The 19,532-nt window shown below is 36.2% G+C and overlaps 6 protein-coding genes across 7 annotated transcripts in view; 5 read left to right on the top strand and 1 right to left on the bottom strand.

Moving 5' to 3' along the window:
- LOC111188587 (NACHT, LRR and PYD domains-containing protein 14-like) overlaps nucleotides 1-18,299 on the bottom strand; it is a 252,123-nt gene extending 233,824 nt beyond the window's left edge. Inside the window, exon 1 of one of the 2 annotated variants that reach the window (XM_049477161.1) lies at nucleotides 18,164-18,299. The gene's annotated coding sequence lies outside the window, so the exon portion shown is untranslated. Of the gene's footprint in view, nucleotides 1-16,420; nucleotides 16,480-18,163 lie in introns of those variants that run through there. The other variant, XM_049477163.1, reaches the window with a different exon arrangement.
- LOC125801539 (gastrula zinc finger protein XlCGF49.1-like) overlaps nucleotides 1-19,532 on the top strand; it is a 143,742-nt gene that overhangs the window by 33,280 nt on the left and 90,930 nt on the right. The gene's annotated exons all lie outside the window — the stretch shown is intronic.
- The window catches only part of LOC125801664 (zinc finger protein 271-like), a 102,210-nt gene that overhangs the window by 35,160 nt on the left and 47,518 nt on the right, over nucleotides 1-19,532 (top strand). The gene's annotated exons all lie outside the window — the stretch shown is intronic.
- LOC111188756 (zinc finger protein 665-like) overlaps nucleotides 1-19,532 on the top strand; it is a 427,711-nt gene that overhangs the window by 375,566 nt on the left and 32,613 nt on the right. The gene's annotated exons all lie outside the window — the stretch shown is intronic.
- LOC125801445 (zinc finger protein 239-like) overlaps nucleotides 8,764-19,532 on the top strand; it is a 173,482-nt gene continuing 162,713 nt past the window's right edge. The window contains exon 1 of the mRNA XM_049478195.1: nucleotides 8,764-8,793. The gene's annotated coding sequence lies outside the window, so the exon portion shown is untranslated. The remainder of the gene's footprint in view (nucleotides 8,794-19,532) is intronic.
- LOC125801180 (zinc finger protein 585A-like) lies at nucleotides 10,379-12,402 on the top strand. Its single transcript, XM_049477466.1, has one exon. The coding sequence runs from the start codon at nucleotides 10,412-10,414 to the stop codon at nucleotides 11,885-11,887; it is 1,476 nt and encodes a 491-aa protein (XP_049333423.1). The 5' UTR covers nucleotides 10,379-10,411; the 3' UTR covers nucleotides 11,888-12,402.

The following is a 19,532-nucleotide window of genomic DNA, read 5'->3' as shown; positions in this document are numbered from 1 at the left end:
CGTTTATTTGAAAGAGCCGCCTAAGAGTCTGACCCATCACTACTAATAACTACAGTGCCGTAGTTTAACACTTTATTGTTGTGCTGTTGTACCAGAAAAGAATGTAGACTGTTAAAACTTACTCCTATCACCATGTTCTGTGTTACAGGAACCAGAGTCACTGAAGATCACAGTGGAGATGGAGATCGTGGGAATCTCCACAAAAGGCGATGAGACTGTTCTCCTCAGTGACACCATGGAGGAGTTCAGCGTTCCCGCCACTGTGTGGAGTGGTGATGTTAAAAGTAACTGTTGTGAGGGAAGGGGAGGTCATTTTAAACATTGAAAGCCCACTTTTTAATGAACCATAATGTGGTAATTTGACAAGTTTTTGTGTTCAGATTGTAATATTTCTTAGCATGTTCTGTTAGGGTTTTTTTGGGGGGTGAGGTTGTATGTGTTCGTGCTTTTGATTTTTGATTGTGTGTGTTGTGTTTAAACTAATTCAAAATAAAATGTGTTTAATTGTTTTTATACCTGTCTTTTGAATTTAAACACATTCAATTAAGCTTACTATCTTTTCCTGCTAAAACAAATATTCTATGGTTTTTATATTTTTCTGCTGGTTTTGTGGTGTTTTGCAGTGTTTTTCTAAAGGTTTTTATCAGCCCTTTTAAACCCTATGTGTCAGGTCTTAGCCCTGTCTCGTGTCTCTGTGTGTCTCTTCCCCACGTGACCTGTGCTCCCCTGTGTCTCCCGTCTCAGTACTTTTCCATGTGTGTCTCATTTGTAGCTCCGCCCCTTCCCCAGGTGTTTCCAATTCTAGTGTGTTTTATGTACTATAAATAGCCCTCGTCTACCACTTTGTCTCCGTCGGTCTTTGCACTAACCTCTGTTGTTTTGTCTCTCTGTGTTTCTCCGCGTTTCATAGCCCTAGTCCTTGCTCTGTGTTTATCTCGTGTATATTTCTAGTTTCCTTTATTTCCATTGTTTTCTCCCTTGCCCTGCTTAGTTTAGTTCCCCTTGTCTAGTTTAGTTTCTTGTTTAGCTCTATGTTCCCTGTATTTAACCTTAGTCATTTGTTTCTCGTTTATTTCTTGTTTTCACGTTTATAGTTTATTGCCTTGTTTATTTTTCTAGTTTATTTCCCTTGTATATATATATTTCTTATTTGTTTATTATCATCGCTCGTTTGTTAGTGGTTATTTGTGTTTCTTTGTTACATGTTTACTTGTTCCTCGTTTCCTTGTTTCTTTTGTTATTTATTTAATAAATTATTTATTTATATCGCTCCTACCTGCACCTGTGTCCGCCTCCTCGTCTCCCTGCCTGGGTCATTCGTGACACTATGAAAGTATTTTTTATAATTGGCATTTTTCAGAAAGACATGTGCTTGTGGTTTATGATCATAACAGTTTCTGCTTTTAAGAGTTTACACTGCTGGGCTGAAGATATACTAAACCATATAGAGGCATATCTGTGCTGCACCACCATTTATTCAAAAGTATTTGGATATTAGCATTTAACCAAAAGTTTTTGCACACAGCTCAATCAGCCAAAAGTATTGGCATTCCACCATTTAGCCACAGGCAGTAGCTTTTATACTGTTTGTAACAAAACAAACGATAGTGTGATATAAATTTCGTCCAACACTGTATTGGATGATTTACACTTATGTATGTACAGGCTCACAAATCTATTTCTTTATTTTAATAGTTCCTATAAATGTTTTGTTACAGATGCACACAGCAATGAGACGATATAAATAATAGTTCATGCTAGACGTTCATTATCTTTAATGTCTGATTTGTAAACCACATTATCACATGCACTGTATAAAACTATTCGCCATTCCCTGGTTCTTAAAAGTTTTTATTAAGGACGCAGACGGCGCGGTCGGTGCGGGAATTTTTTTATTTTTTCTCCCCTGCCTTCATCTTCAGGTGGGTCAGAATCAATGACTTCCCAGAGCAGATTTATTGTTTGTCTGATTTCTACCTCAGAAGAGTGTCAGACTGTTTATAAACAAATACTCAGCACAGAATTTCAGATTACCACACAGCATTTTCTATCCAATAAGTAATCACTCAGGAATGTGTCTGATTGACATCCCAAAAACCGCACCGTCCACCAACTGTTGGTCCTCTGCCCGGGGCACCAGGAGTTTGGTGATGCATTTCACCCGGATGGGAGACTCCTTTTAGTAGAGAGTCGTCGACTGTGAAAACATTCTGTGCAAACAAAAGAGCACAACGGACTAAATATAAAATATTTGTTATGTTTCACCTAATTTATTGTATTACCCATGATTCAACTGTTCATATGCAAATATTTTATTTGTTGATTGGTTGGGAGAATAAACCATAATATTAAACTGTTTTGGGTTTTTATCTTTTTTAATTGCTTGGTAGAGATGCGTGGTGTTGTTTCCACCCAGACACTTTAAAATGGGGACACAAGTGCTGCTAAGTAAAAAAATATCTATTTTAATTATTTTCATATTATTTTTTATTATGTAATATTTAATCAGTGCTAAGCGTTACACAACAGAACAATAACAGCAAAATAGCCCCACTTAGTCCAAAAACAGTTTAATAATATATAGTTTAATAAAATATTTGAATATGAACCGTTAAATCATGGGTAATACAATAAATTAAGTGAAACATAATGAATAAAATAGTATAAACATGTTATTTTGTATGTTTGTGCTCTTTTCTTTACACAGAATGTTTTCACGGCCGATGACGCCCTACAAAAAGGAGTCTCCCATCCGAGTGAAATGTATCACCAAACTCCTGGTTTCCCAGGCAGAGGGCTGGCAAGTGGTGGACGTTGCGGTTGTTGCTATCAAGGGCGTTGGAGTGGGTTTGATATTGGGGGGGGGCTAATATGAATTAAAGCCCACCCTATAGTGTCTTAGAACAACATTTATGGAATTACTTTTAATCACAAATGAACAATTTTTTGTATGTACTTCTGTTTGAGGGACAACAACACCCCAACAGCCACAATGGACAGTCGAGAGACTGCACAGAGAACCCTTCCAAGCACCAGTGAACTACCAAAGTCCACCAGAAGTCTCAGAATCTCCTTATCATCTCCTAACCTATGTGGCTAAAGACAAAGCAACAACCCCAACACATGGCTACACAGAGAACTGAGAGCAGCAACACTAAAAAGGCTTCGTATTCCTGCATCAAAACAAAATATCTGAGCTGATCAGAATAATTATGGCTGCAACTGACAATCAAAATACTATGCACAGTATTTAAAAGTACAGTTGTCTATGCTCTCTGGGTGGGTACAGTAGGTGGAGCTTTATCTTGAAATTCATAATTTCTATTTCATTTTTATAATACTTAAGAATACATAAGAATATGCAAGTCTTGATATCACAATCTTACCTATATTGTTTACATCTTATATATTACCTTTATCTGTTCTTTGTCCAATCCACTTTATGCAAAATTATAATCAGTAAAAATGTTTATTTGACTAAATTGGAATTAAAATATTTTTTACTGATGAAGCAATGGAGCAAATTTGGTTGAATTCTAAAGCCCAAAACCTTGGCTAAATTGTGGAATACAAATACTTTGGCTGAGAAGTAGTCCAAAAACTTTTGGTTAAATGGTAAAATTCAAAAACTTTTGGGTAAATGCTGAAAACCAAAAACTTTTGGTTAAATGCTTACGTGCAGTATCTCTCTCTCTCTCTATCTCTCGCTCTCTCTCTCTCAGGTGAGCCATGGGAGAGAGTTGTGGGTGGAGACTACAAAAGGACCTGAACCAAGATGGCCGACAGAGAGAGAACCATGGGGTATGCTTTAAGGCCAATGCGCTCTTGTAGCCTAATTTTATTGTATTACTTCTCTGATGTGGTTAACTTAATCCCTCTTTTTGGCTAAAATACAACTCTGTACCACCTGGGTATGCAAACAGGTAAAATAGGTGCACCTGTACATTTTTACATCATGTAGGAGTTGTTTTTATTGGTCCCTAGGTAAGAGGGCGGGTGCTACCCCTTGTATTTAGGTTATTAGTTAGGGAGTATCTTTTCTTTATATTCTTTTTGTACTTAATTTGGCTTTAGGTAGTTTAATATGGTTATGTTTTGTTGTGTTCTTTTCTGTAGCACCGTCCATAGTTTACATTTCCCAGAGTGGTACTTTCTTTGTTGTTTTATACAGCATATGTAAATAATGTAAATACTGCCATGGTTTGTTGTATGTGCAAATGAGTGGTGGGAAGCTAAAATTAAATCAGATTTTTGTACCGCTATTTACTGCCTGTTCTCCTCTTTCTTACTTAAACTCTGCTGGCTCTTTGACTTAGGATAGCCATGTGTTATGTTCTCCATATTTTTCTTCCTAGACACATGTGGAGGATTTTAACACTTAAATCTAAAAATGTTTGGTTAAATGCTAAAACTTTAGATGAAATGCTAAAATCTAAAAACCTTTGGTTAAATGCTTAAATCCAAAAACTTTTGGTTAAATGCTGAAATCTAAAAACTTTTGATTAAATGCTGAAATCTAAAAACTTTTGATTACTAACTGGTTGCTAGGCGGTTGCTATCATTTCTAAAGTGGTTGCTAAGTGGTTGCTTGGTAGTTGCTAACGTTTTCCAGGTGGTTGCTAAGCTGTTGCTATCGGTTGATAGGCAGTTGCTATCATTTCTATTGTGGTTGCTAGGCAGTTGCTAACATATTCCACATGGTTGCTAGGCAGTTGCTAACAAACTCCATATGATTGCTCAGTGGTTGCTAGGCAGTTGCTAACGTTTTTCAGGTGGTTGCTAAACTGTTGCTATTTGATTGCTAGGCAGTTGCTATCATTTCTAAAGTGGTTGCCATGCAGTTGCTAATGTTTTCCAGGTGGTTGCTAAGGTGTTGCTAACTGGTTGCTAAGCCCTGGCTGGGGTGCCGGGGTGTCCAAACTTTTGATCAGTATCTGCTCCATACAGCAGCTCCTCCAAACACACACAGTACTGGAAGAGCAGGGGAGAGAAAGGCCCCCCCATTCATTCCTATGGGGAAACTTCGTACGACAATTTACGAACGTCAAATCGTCGAAATTTCCGTAAAGAACGTCCGATTTTTGTCTTCATATCTCAAAAATTGTGACCTATGTGGATGTTCAAAGTTGTCCCCTATTCATTTCCTATGGGGAAAAAAAGTGCACGTTTACGAAGTTTTTACGAAAAACGTACGATATATCGCTTAAAAAGCACAAGCAACCTAATCGGGTATAGGTCCTACGATACTGCTAAATTTAGTATTTCTACGTTACAAGCTGTAGGAGGAGATAGTGATTAAATTTTGAGCGCAGAATAAGATAATAATAAGAAGAAGATTACGAAGAACAGTAAGTTGACTTTTCCAAGCAAACTTAATAATAAAGTACACAGAGAAACAGATACAGGAATACAGAGTGTCCTTTATGATCAGCGGAGCTAAAAAGATGCTCAGTGAGTGTATGGTCATAGGTGTATGGTGTATGGAGCTGGTCATAATATTCTGACTTGACTGTGTATAAAATGGTTAAGGGTAAATTAAATACATTCTTCCACAAAACAAAATTGGTACCACTTTAAAATAAGACTTTATAAAGGGTTTATACATGGTTTACAATTAGTTTATTAATGCTTACTAATTAGGTTGTAAATGCCTTAATCAGTTATAAGACATATATAGAAAGGGCAACAATATAGATGGCTGTGGGTTCATTATTTCATAACAGGTCATTGTTGCCCTTTCTATGTATGTGTTATAACTGATTATGAATTATTTTTAAGACATTTACATCCTAATTAGTAACCATTAATAAACTAATTGTAAACCATTTATAAACCCTTTATAAAGGTAGTCTTATTTTAAAGTGGTACCACAAAATTAGTCCCCCGTATGGTTATAGTGTATTTTCACAGCATTATTTAACACTATGTTTTTCATAGCTAATTTCAACCCGGATGCAAGCCACTAGAGATGGGCCTGTTCCTGTTGGTGAACTGATCTTAGAAGAAGAGGGAAAGCACCACGAGGTGGCGCTGTGGAGAGAGGCAGCGCTGGCAGAACTTGCCCTCTTGCAGCTTACAGAAATTACACATCTGAATATTGTGAGGTAAATTATTACTGCAGCTGTTTGAAGGAGGTGGTGTTAATGTTGTTATGGTTGTGTGTTGAGTTGTTTCAAGGGCAAAGCAAACTCACATTGTTATACAAGATGTACACTGATTACTTTAGATTACATTAAAGTGTCATTTCTTCCGTGCTGTCCCAGGAAATATTGACAAATGAGAAATACTGTAATTTTTCGGTATTCGACTGTTTAATGGTGAAAACTGGAAAAAATATTTTTACTTGCAGAAACCTGAGAAAAAAACAGAAGAGGGATAGTGGTGGCTGGAGTCTCTGTGGGAAGCAACACCACTCTCCTTTTGACAGAAGATATGGAGAAGCTCATCATTCCACACAATGTACTGATCAGCTAATTAAGCACCTTCCAATCATCGTAAACATTTCCTATGAGGGAGTCGTTATTTGTTCTATTGACAGCCCAGCTTTTACAGAGGCATAAGGCCTTAAAAATGTCTTTTCACATACTAATCCAGTTCTAATCTGACCCATAATCTGTTTTTTCGTCCCCTGTTTTCTCCTTTTCAGTTTAGGGGAGAAGTTATATACATGGACTTGATTTGTAGTCAATAACGAGTATAAACTTTTGTTGAATAGCCCACCTCCGATCTCCCCCAACATTCCGAAATACAGTGCGATAGTTTATATACACAGATAGTTTATATACACAATACCTTCAGCTAGTCAAGCCACAATAAGTCAACTGACAAGAAATGATTAAAAATGATATTATAGAGATATTTTCAGCAACAACTGGAAAGTTATGCATTTCCCCGACATTAATTTTCCAGTCTATTCCCCTTTCCTACCTATTCATTCGTGCTTGTCATCAGACCTTTCCTGGCTTAACTACGACAAGGAACTGTGTGTATAAGAGTGCTTTAATAAACTAATCTGTAGGCACTGTGTGTATAAACAGTGTTTTTATTAAACTATCTGTAGGCACTGTGTGTATAAACAGTGTTTTTAATAAACTATCTGTAGGAACTGTGTGTATAAACAGTGTTTTTATTAAACTATCTGTAGGCACTGTGTGTATAAAGTGTTTTTAATAAACTATCTGAAGGTACTGTGTGTATAAACAGTGTTTTAATAAACTAATCTGTAGGCACTGTGTGTATAAACAGTGTTTTTAATAAACTATCTGTAGGAACTGTGTGTATAAACAGTGTTTTTAATAAACTATCTGTAGGAACTGTGTGTATAAACAGTGTTTTTAATAAACTATCTGTAGGCACTGTGTGTATAAACAGTGTTTTTAATAAAATATCTGTAGGAACTGTGTGTATAAACAGTGTTTTTAATAAACTATCTGAAGGTACTGTGTGTATAAACAGTGTTTTTAATAAAATATCAGTAGGAACTGTGTGTATAAACAGTGTTTTTAATAAACTATCTGTAGGCACTGTGTGTATAAACAGTGTTTTTAATAAACTATCTGTGTACTTTTAAAGTTCTCACTGCCTTGCTTTAAATATCATCATCCTTGGAATTCTACCAGTGAAGTGTGGAGCTACTTTGAGTTTGTTGTTAATGGTGTAAAAATAGTGTTTTTTTTTGTATGGGTTAAGCTATGCCCCTATCACTAGCATTGTGGTCTGTTGGGAGCATTAGCTAACAGCGCTGTATTTCAGAATGCTGGGGAGAATGGAGGTGGGCTATTCAACAAATGTTTGTATTTGTTATCATGATTCACTACAACCTAAGTCCATTTCAGTTCACCCTTAACAACAAACTATTCTGCTATCTGAACTTTTTTTTTCTATTATTTTTTTCATTCTGTTGTTCACTTGTGTTTTTGCCTTGGAAAAGTGTTTATTTATTTAGCCAATTGCACTACCTCACATCATACTACACACACAGATGTTCATATCTATGTACAACAATGAAATACTTATATAATTAAATCATTAACATAAAAAAACATTTGTGTGCATTATAAGTATTGTTTTATTTTGTTCTTTTTTTGTATATTAAAAATAAAGTTATTGCTGGAAATGAATCAATCTGCTGTTAACTTCAGGAAGCTTCGGTTGATTGATCACTTCAGAACAACCTCAATGTACAATGTACAAAAGTTATAAGTCACTCAGATTTAGGAGACTCGGTTAGTCTTATTTAGAAAATGTTGACCATACATTTATTATGATATAAAATTGTAAAATGTGAAGTTTTAAAAACAGTTAGGTTTAGTTATTCTTGTGATTCGACTCCTACTGATTCATTGAACAGAATAAAGTGAAGCTTGTGCAACTGGAAAGTTATTCAGCTCTTTCTGAGGTAAGATGTGGTGGATATGGTGGTGATAAATTACGATATTATAAAGTCACTTTTCATATTGTATGGGAATAAGTAATGTTTTATGTGATGTATGATAATATGGAATATGTTTATTTGTATATCATGTATTTATGGTGATACTTTTTTATTATTATACGTTTATTCGTTGATAATCTCAGAGGCTCACTTTGTGGCTGCTAGCTAGCTTTCTAGTTATAATTACCAAACATGAACGCTAGCCAACACCTAAACGCAGTTCTCTTTCAGAAAAAATACCTTCAATGTCTTTAATTGATACTCAGATGTACAAATTAAGATCATTCAAGTTTTCAAAGAGGTAAAACCCGCTTTCAGTGTCTAGAGGAGGAAGAGCAGGATCAGCTGAACTACAGAAGGTACGGAGAAGTTTCTCTCTCTCTCTCTCTCTCTCTCTCCCTCTCTCTCTCTTTTTTTTCAACACGCTGTTCTACATTCACTCCTACACCCACACCACCCACACCACCTTCAGCATGTGCAGCATTTACACCACCAGCACTGGATCTTCTACTAGCTCTGCTCAGCAGTCTGCAGTAGGGGGTCGGGGAGCTGGGGATGGGGGGGGCTTTACAGATCATACACAGGATAACGGAACCTCACACTCCTGCCCCCCCTCCCCCACATCACTAACACACACCTGAGATAAATCAGTTCTGTGGAAATTCCTTTTTAAGTTTGTGTGATCAGTCTCTACACATTCTTAGTTACACTAATTTAGTTTAGTTTAGTTTAGTTAATTTTCCTTTACTTATTCCGTTTCCACCACAACAGTTGCTGGTAAGTCATGTGACTCTCCCGTCAAAATAAAAGTCTTGTAAAAGCCACTTGTAAAATATTAAATGTAAGAATGAAAGATTTAGTGATTATAGTGAGGAAAAGTTCAGGCAAGAAGATGAATTTCACAAGTAACATTTATTAGCTTACTGATATAACAGAAAACTTGCTATTTCACTGTAATAACAAACACAAATATTAGCAAATTACAACATCTTTAGCCCCGCTGTTTTTAAGAAATCCCAGTTAAACCATTACTGTGGAATACAGTCTCCAGCTGCTCTTTTGCTGATACTTTAATAATGATGATAATAATAATAATAACAAAAACATGAATTTGATAATAATAATAATAAGAAGAAGAAGAATCACACTTTGAGCAACTTGACAAAAATACACAATTAAACATTTGTGTAAGAGGTTAAAAAGACTACAAAAATTATTGAAAAAGAACTACATAAAATAATATGAATTCTTACAAATTGTTATAATTGTGTTAACCTTTAGTAAACAAAAGAGACTCTTATGTTTTACACTCCTGTTGGAGGTTGGTTGATGTGTTGTAACAGTAAAGAGGTCATTATTTTGCTGTGATTTTATTTTGAACTACAATTCCCTGCACCAACAAGACAACTGCATCGGATCAACATTTCCAAAAAACACATCTTGAACTCAGGAGCGCATATCACTGTTAGCCTGAAGCCAGTGTGGTGGAAAATAATGAACTGTTTCAGGAGTTGTTAAAAAAAAAAAAATCAGGTTTGTGAAGCATTGATTTGGATTAATGTATTTGGTTAATGTGTGGAAACTTTTATAAATTGGTTTAAAGGAAAAAGCTTTGGACATCATCTGTCGTGATGAAGAACAAATCAAGCATCGGCAATGTGATTTGAACCAATGTGTGTCGTTTTTTCGGCACACACCTCAAAGCTTCAGATTAAAGGGTAACATCACTCTCTTAGAATGACTTAGAATCTCTTTAGTTAATTGACCTGCTTTTATTTTAATATTCAATGGCATTTTTCTTTGTGTTTTCCAGAAATTAAAATATTTTCCTGAAATTCATCACCAACAACCAGGATATTTAACTAAGAGCAAAGTTAAACTGCTGAAAGAGGTGAAGCACAAGCCGTCCTGAAGAATCTCCAGAATCTCCAGAACACGCAGAACACGCAGAAATTGTTTGCTACATTTAAAAGACAAATGAAGCCAAGTCCCAACATGGAGAAACATCAGCACTCTGTCAAGAGTTTTACTAAACAGAGTGATCTCAAAAAACACCAGCGCATTCACACAGGAGAGAGACCACATCACTGCTCAGACTGTGGGAAGAGTTTTATTACACAGAGTAAACTTAAAATACATCAGCGCATTCACACAGGAGAGAAACCTTATTACTGCTCAGACTGTGGGAAGAGCTTTATTACACAGAGTACTCTCAAAATACACCAGCGCATTCACACAGGAGAGAAACCTTATTACTGCTCAGACTGTGGGAAGAGCTTTAATCGACTGGAGACTGTCAAACGGCATCAGCGCATTCACACAGGAGAGAAACCGCATCACTGCTCGGACTGTGGGAAGAGTTTTACTGAACAGAGTGCTCTCAAAATACACCAGCGCATTCACACAGGAGAGAAACCGCATCACTGCTCGGACTGTGGGAAGAGTTTTAATCAACAGAGTGCTCTCAAAATACACCAGCGCATTCACACAGGAGAGAAACCGCATCACTGCTCGGACTGTGGGAAGAGTTTTACTGAACAGAGTAATCTCAAACTGCATCAGCGCATTCACACAGGAGAGAAACCGTATCACTGTTCAGACTGTAGGAAGAGTTTTACTACACAGATTAATCTCAAAATACACCAGCGCATTCACACAGGAGAGAAACCGTATCACTGCTCAGACTGTGGGAGGAGTTTTAATCAACAGAGTAATCTCCAACGACACCAGCGCATTCACACAGGAGAGAAACCGTATCACTGCTCAGACTGTGGGAAGAGTTTTACTACACAGAGTAAACTCAAAATACATCAGCACATTCACACAGGAGAGAAACCGTATCACTGCTCAGACTGTGGGAAGAGTTTTACTACACAGAGTGATCTCAAAAAACACCAGCGCATTCACACAGGAGAGAAACCGTATTACTGTTTCGACTGTGGGAAGAGTTTTACTCAACAGAGTGATCTCAAAATACATCAGCGCATTCACACAGGAGAGAAACCGTATTACTGCTCAGACTGTGGGAAGTGTTTTACTACACAGAGTAAACTCAAAATACATCAGCGCATTCACACAGGAGAGAAACCGTATCAATGCCCAGACTGTGGGGGGAGTTTTAATCGACAGAGTACTCTCAAAAATCACCAGCGCATTCACACAGGAGAGAAACCGTATCACTGCTCAGACTGTGGGAGGAGTTTTAATCGACAGAGTACTCTCAAAAGTCACCAGCGCATTCACACAGGAGAGAAACCATATCACTGCTCAGACTGTGGGAAGAGTTTTACTACCCAGAGTGATCTCAAAATACACCAGCGCATTCACACAGGAGAGAAACCATATCACTGCTCAGACTGTGGGAAGAGTTTTACTACACAGAGTCATCTCAAAAAACACCAGCGCATTCACACAGGAGAGAAAAATGTCCCAAATTTGTCCCATGGCAATTAAAAGCGCAAATCATAAATTCCACCAGAAACAAATATGAACTGTATTTAACAATGGATTTTACAGGTTCAGCAAAACTATTCTTATCCAGGGATGATGTGTATAGAATTCCATGTTATGTTTGTATGTCTTGTAAGTTTGAATATTCCAGGACATTCTTTGTGAGACAGAGCTCAGTTTTTAGGTTAGTTACTGTTGCGCAGTAAGGTTACAGGCTCATTCACTCCCTCTGCTGGTGTTCTTGTTTGTCTATGGTTCAGTCCAATTAAAAATCTGTTACTATAGAGGGATATAGAGGGATATTTGGTTGTGTTGTATTACTCAAGTTTTATACTCTCTTATCTTTTCCTTATTGAATATTAAATGTTGCTTATGGTTTTTTTAATCTCCAAAGTTACTAAGAATATCCAAATAATGTAGTTTCTTAATTGTTTTTATCCAGTACAAACTATTATCTTTGTATTACTTCACCTCTATATTTACCCATGTGTGTTTTAATAAACGGCTTTTATATTGCAGATCTCCAGTCTCATTGTGTTTTCTCAACACATGTTTGACATGAAACCTATAGGCCTGAGATTGTCATATCCAGTTATATTAAGACTATGGTTTGTGTTTTTTTTCTCCTAAATCTCTTGTAATGTAACTATGCATAACCAGTCATATTAAGACTCTGCTTGAAGTGCAAACAGAGACAGAACATGTTTTAAGCACAGTACAGTCTTGTTGGTCACTCTGTTACCGTCTGTCACTCTGTTAAAAGTAGCAGAAGCATCTTCTATGCCAGGAGTATTTAATTAGAATTCAGAATGATCCAGTTATACAAAATTCCTCGCCTGTCTCTCTGTCGCACTCGGCGTGACTTTAGTTTTCGTCCGTTCTCGTTTTTCCGCCCATTCTCGCCCAGGCTCACTATCTCCTTATAAAGGCGTTTTTTCACGGCCATGTCCCAATTCAACAGCCGGAGCAGCGGGACCGCGACCCTGACAACACGGGTTCGATCCCGCGTGAGGAGCGGTGTGTTTATTTATTTATTTTTTCCACGTCTGCACAGATCTGATTGACTGAAGAGAGTGGTTGGTGATATTACCTCACACGTGATTGGTCTGTGATTTACTGCGCCGCAAAGCGTGTATACAATTAAATCCTTCTCAATAGGTTTGGGTCCGGACCCGGACCACGGTCCGCCCGTGACCTCTGTTCTATGCAAATTCCCCGAATTTTCCTCTTCTGCTCACTGCTCAACCACCAAACTCGCTGCTACTGTGTTGCCAGTTGCCAGTGTTGTATCTTAAAAAGTCCACACTAAACTGTGAGAGGTTTAAGCTTGACGAGAAATATCGTCACGTCTTAATCTCGTGAGATCTCGTGCCACGATACAGGATTTGCTATTTTACTGACCAAATGTATAAACAAAGCATTTCCTGTTTTACTGTCTATTGTTATTGTTAATTAGCCTAGATAAATGTACAAATGTAGCAATTGTTGTTTTAATGACTATTATTATTGTTTGCTAGCTAGCTAAATGTTCAAATATGCAGTTTGCTGATTTACTGAACATTATTATTGGTAGCTAGCCTAGCTAAATGTATAAATGTAGCATTTGCCGTTTTACTGACTTTTATTATTGGTAGCTAGCCTAACTAAATGTCCAAACAACAGTGTTTGCTGTTTTACTGACCATTATTATTGGTAGTTAGCCTAGCTAAATGTACAAACAAAGCAGTTTAACAGTGTTTTACGGCCGGTATTTATTTATTTTTTATTTCTTGCATATTTTTTTTCTTAAATGTAATTTGTATTCTCTTTCAAGCATTCATTCGGTATCTCAGTATGGGATACGCCACTCTCGCATATTCCTCATGTAGCCCCGGCTAATATATATATATATATATATATATATATATATATATATATATATATATATATATATATATAGCAACTTTAGATTTTACAACTGTCAGATAATACAAATAAAACTGATATAAACTACAAAGTGAAATATACAAGTTAGTGGAAAATTAACACTACATATACATATAATACAGAATAAGATACAGAAATAATTTTAACTATACATGCCGAAAAAATATGTAATAAAGTAAAAAATAAAGGAAAGTAATGCTTAATCGTCCTTTGTTAATTTTGATTTATGTGGTAACTAATATGCGGAAGGAAGAAAAGCTTGCGCATTTACTAACAATTCCCTACTTTACCACATGATGCCACTAATTCCCGCTCTCTCCGCACACTTTTGAAGGCATACGCATGCCTTAAACCTTGCTTAAATGCATAGGCGTAGGAACCGGGGGGGATGGGTGGGACATGTCCCACCCAATATTAGAAACAGGTGGATTTGTCCCCCCCAAAAATGATATCAGTTCGCTCAGGTCAGCTGTACTATTAATGAGGAGACAGACCGGACCAATCACGGAGCCGGTTCAGGTATTAAGTCACGCCTCTCAGTAGAAACAGCCAATCAGCTTGCTGGTTTTGCGGCGCGCGGAGCAGAGGCAGTTTGCTGTTGGGGAAGCCCCGCCCCCTCGCTGTGAGATTTAGCAGCGGGATCGGGACGCAGCAGCTTCAGCTGATTTTAAAACAGATCTGGATATACGGAGATTTTTCTAAAAGAAAGGTAACGATAGGCTAACCACTTCAACTGTGATGATATGTTTCTGATAGCTGGTTAAAAATACACGTCTCTGAATCAGCACACAGTTTAAACCCACTGTGATTAATAAACTGCAGCTGTGTTAGTGTGTAAGCTTATCTTTGGAATTAGCTAGATTGGGAGTCAGGGTTAAAGGAAAAAAATAAATTACATATGTAATGTTTCCCTGTACCTGATCAGCTAATCACTTTCATTTTCAAACTGTTTATTCATTTAGGATTACAGGACTTACTCTGAGCTATAATGAACGAAAATTGATTTAACTAACTAGTTATCTAGAAGCTGGATGTAGATGATCGCCAGAATTTAGTACAGTACTTTAAGTTGGTAGTTTAAAGCAGTTACTTAACCCCGATCACTGCCCTAAACTAGTGTTTTCCACCTGATCAGCTAATAAACAGTCATTTACTGAGTTTACCTGTTAAAATCCTTTAGCCCCCTATGGAGCCTAAATTAATCATGTATATCCACCAGAGGAAGCTGTAGAATATGCAGAACAGTTTTAATATGCAGTAGAATATATAAGAACTGGGTTGAGAAACACTGCTGTAACGTGACTTCTGTTCATTTGTATTTCACAGTAAGACCACATATCCTGACGTTTATAAAAGTCTCTATGAAACGTAAAGTTACATTCTTTTACATAAAAGGACACCATCTTAAGAAGAGCTCTCAGTAGAAAAAAATAAAAGTGCAGGAGAAAATGTAAATATACAACAGAATTGACATGCCAATACATAATAATAATAATAATAATAATAATAATAACAATAATAATAATCTGTTATATTATTTTAAATATTAGGTGATAACTCAGACATTGCTTGCATAATTTTTCTGACAACAGTAGCTGTAATGTGGAGTAATATGTTTAGGTTGTAAAATCACCTTATAATAATAATTTACTTTTAATTAAAAGTAATTTCCACAAATGTTGTTCTAGGAAACTATTGGGTGGGCTTGGGTTCATATTGGCAAATGTGTCCCCCCCAATATCAAGCCCGCTCCTACGCCCTTGCAGACACATGCACATTTGTGGCCTGCTGGAGGTCATTTTGCAGGGCTCTGGCAGTGCTCCTCCTGTTCCTTCTTGCACAAAGGCGGAGGTAGCGGTCCTGCTGCTCGGTTGTTGCCCTCCTACGGCCTCCTCCACGTCTCCTGGTGTACTGGCCTGTCTCCTGGTAGCGCCTCCAGCCTCTAGACACTACGCTGACAGACACAGCAAACCTTCTTGCCACAGCTCGCATTGATGTGCCATCCTGGATGAGCTGCACTACCTGAGCCACTTGTGTGGGTTGTAGAGTCCGTCTCATGCTACCACGAGTGTGAAAGCACCACCAACATTCAAAACTGACCAAAACATCAGCCAGACAGCATAGGTTCTGAGAAGTGGTCTGTGGTCCCCACCTGCACAACCACTCCTTTATTAAGTGTGTCTTGCTAATTGCCAATAATTTCCACCTGTTGTCTATTCCATTTGCACAACAGCAGGTGAAATTGATTGTCAATCAGTGTTGCTTCCTAAGTTTGACTTACTTGGAGTTTTATTGTGTTATTTGAGTGTTCCCTTTATTTTTTTGAGCAGTGTATATATTGCTGTGAGGCTTTATAACCACCACCTCCCCAGGCGGCGCACTAGACGCTCTAAGTTATAAATGCACTCCACACTTTACTCATCCATTGTATGTATGTTTTTCTTACATTTAATCATATTTGTGTCCTTTTTGCACTCTTTTCCTTTTATTGTTTGTGCTGCTGAAACAATGTGGGATAATAATAAAGGCTATCTATCTCTCTCAGGAGTCCTATGGAGACGACACCTCGATCAGCTGAGGAGGACACTATGCCAGTCAGTAAAGAGTCACCTGAGGTGTTCATAACACCTCCTGCTGTTCCGGAGCTGTCTACTCCTGATGAGTCAGAGTATTATAAAGTGTTACCCTTTTACACTCTAATTTCTCAGACATTTATTAGTGTTCTGTAGCTAACGTGTTTAAACATTGTGATAAAAGTTCATATTTCCCTCTGTGTTATTATACACTTAGCCCTGAACGGCTTGTAGCGTAAGCTAGGCTGGTTAGCTAAATTAACTAGCTAATGCTAGCTATCCTAGCTAGGTTAGTCAAAATACATATATTTTAACATTATTAATAAATACTTTCGTGTATTTGTCTTTATTAGTCGACTGTCTAACTGAATAAACAGAGTTTAAATTAATAGTGGCGTTTTTTGCTGTATGTTCACCTTATATTTCACATTATATTGATTACAATGACCTACCTCAGAACGAGCTTTAAAGCCGCTCCTCTGCATGTGCAGCTACCGCTTTACTGCCACCTAGAGGTGACCAAGTTATGTGGTTATCATAGAGTCCTTTTATCAGGATGCATTTGCCTTGAGCAACACCTTAATCAACTCATTATTTTTCAGCATTAAAATAATTGAATGCATGTTATTATTTTTATAATATTTGCAAGTTTTTCAGCTTTATTTCACACTAGGAGTAACTTAACCAAAATCTAATTAATCTAAGCCAAATTTAATAAAAAATGTTTGTCATTTATTTGATCAAATATTTTAGCATTAAACTTTTAATGCCTTCCTTTTAGCAAAAAATACATAGATAAACAAAAATATAAAAAACAAATAAAACTAGATATGCATTTCCAGATGGCAAATGTGAAATAATAAAAGGCAAAAAATTTGAAAGTTATTTTAGAAAGTCAAAGTTTAGATAGATATGCCCAAAGATGTTGCAAATCTTTACACTACAATAAATATATAATTATTATAATTTATATGATCTCTCGACATTGTGATTATCTAACTACTTACTGGTACTCCTCTGAAATTGTAAATGCTCAGGTTTATAACCAAACAAAATTTCAACAGCAGACCCTATTTCCCAGAAGAAGTTTACTGCAGTCATCAAATGATCATTAATCATTAAAACTTTAATAAATATCAAAATATCAATAACAATATTGAAAAGTAAAAAAATCTATGTTAACATATTAAAAAACACAATAATCCCTCACAATATTAAATCAACCTGAACAACCTAATAAAACACTACAAAAACTCTTAATTTTTTGTCCTGAAAAGGAAGAAGTGAAAACATTTAGTATTGTTTTGATGTACAAAACATGAGCATGGAGTAATTAAAGCACTTAATACCTCCACAAACTAAGCAACACCAAGTGTGTTCTCTGTTTTATTAAGCAGTATCTCAGTATTAGTGGACTAGAATGTGTGTAAAAGTGAAGTTAGGTGTGACCCACATTTACATTCACATATTGTACTATAGTGTTGTAGTCTGATAAACCCATTTCAACCACCTAAACAGTTTCTCCAGATGATTGAAGATTTTATGAATTTATGATGACTTCACATTTTTCAGGTTTAGGACAAGATTAGGTCTAGATGTATTATTGTATATCCATGTGTATTTAAAGGTGAATTTAAAAAGATATGCAAGAATTCCCTTAGTCCAGATGATTTAAATAAGAGGTTTAAATTACACATTGAAAACACATTACTGTATCAAGTTAATTGTTTCATTTATGTAAATTCTCTGAGGTAACCTTAAAGAACCTTTTCATACTCACTTTATATCAGACCATGCCTGACATGACAGCGTAGCTTCAGCTCCATTCCTGTGTCGAGGAGGAGGACAAAGTTCTCCTCTGTTTCCATCACGCCCTCCATAACCACAGCCGTCTCAAACGCAGAGGAGATCACGCCTACAGATAGAAAACACAAAGACAGTTTTCATTAAAAGACAGCAACAGGTACATATACAGAGATAAATGTAAAACATATTTGTTCCAAATATCTATGATTTATAATCAGTTTACTAATTTAAAGTGTTTACAATGATATGTTTGAAGTTTTGTGTCTTGTAGTCATTTTACCCTGTCAGCTGTGTTTTGGGAAAGTTTTTGGACATAACCCAAATACATTATGCGTAATATGTTTGATATTTGATAAGATGTGATTAATGCTAAGTTTCAAATTACTTTCATAACACAACCTATCTATCAATCCTCTCTTGTAGAGGAGTAGAAAGGACCATCGTGGTTATGGGTTGTCTTTTTAAAGTCTCTTGCATTAAATATAAATGTACACAGTAAAAAATGTCTACAAATATATATATATATATATAATTTTTTTTTAGAAACATTTTGAAATGAGCATAACTGGTCCCTGTTAAAAGGGGTGACAATGGGTGCATGTAAATCATTATATAATATTTAATTAGTAAATATATATTTAAGTTATTGTAAGTATAAGCATATATTTCATAAATGAAAAAAAATAAAAACAGCTACTAATTCAAAGCATTCGTCTGTGTTTTTCAGTTGCTATATGACTCATATCTGACTGACAGAGGTACATACCAATCAAAGCCTTTAACAGTATTTTATTAAGAATAAATAATTATATATTTTTATATAGTAGAACAGTTTCAAACATTCACTAGAAACAAACAAATAAAACTGTAAACCTTTGTAAGTTTTGTAAATAATAGTAAATTACCAAGATTCTGACTTTTAAACACAGATTGAGTAAATACTACTACTACTACTACTACTACTACTACTACTACTACTACTACTACTAATAATAATAATAATAATACATACAAGATAAAGTTCTTAAAAGAAAAAAAAATACTCTGTACCCCAATTTAGATTTTTTTAAAGCTATCTACTTTCCTATGAACTTAGCTAAGTACAGTACGTATAACAATTTATTTTATAGTTTTTAGTTATAGTTAGCTAAATGCAGTAGATTTAGCTAACTAATACAGTAGTCCACAGCTAGCTAATAATAATTACTTTTAACGTTATATTAATGAATGATGCTTCATTTGAACTCTGCCTATCGTGTCTGCATTTGGGTCTACCCGTTTAACCACACTGTGTGTGTGTGTGTGTGTGTGTGTGTTTGAGAGAGAGAGACAGAATAATACAT

Source organism: Astyanax mexicanus, chromosome 4 (assembly GCF_023375975.1).
Source record: "Astyanax mexicanus isolate ESR-SI-001 chromosome 4, AstMex3_surface, whole genome shotgun sequence".
NCBI classification, from domain to species: domain Eukaryota; kingdom Metazoa; phylum Chordata; class Actinopteri; order Characiformes; family Acestrorhamphidae; genus Astyanax; species Astyanax mexicanus.
Note: the sequence above shows the minus strand (reverse complement) of the source record. Positions and strands in the feature narration are given on the sequence as shown.

Excerpts from the sequence above, each read along its gene's own strand:
- LOC125801180 (XM_049477466.1), top strand. The coding sequence starts at position 10,412 with ATGAAGCCAAGTCCCAACATGGAGAAACATCAGCACTCTGTCAAGAGT.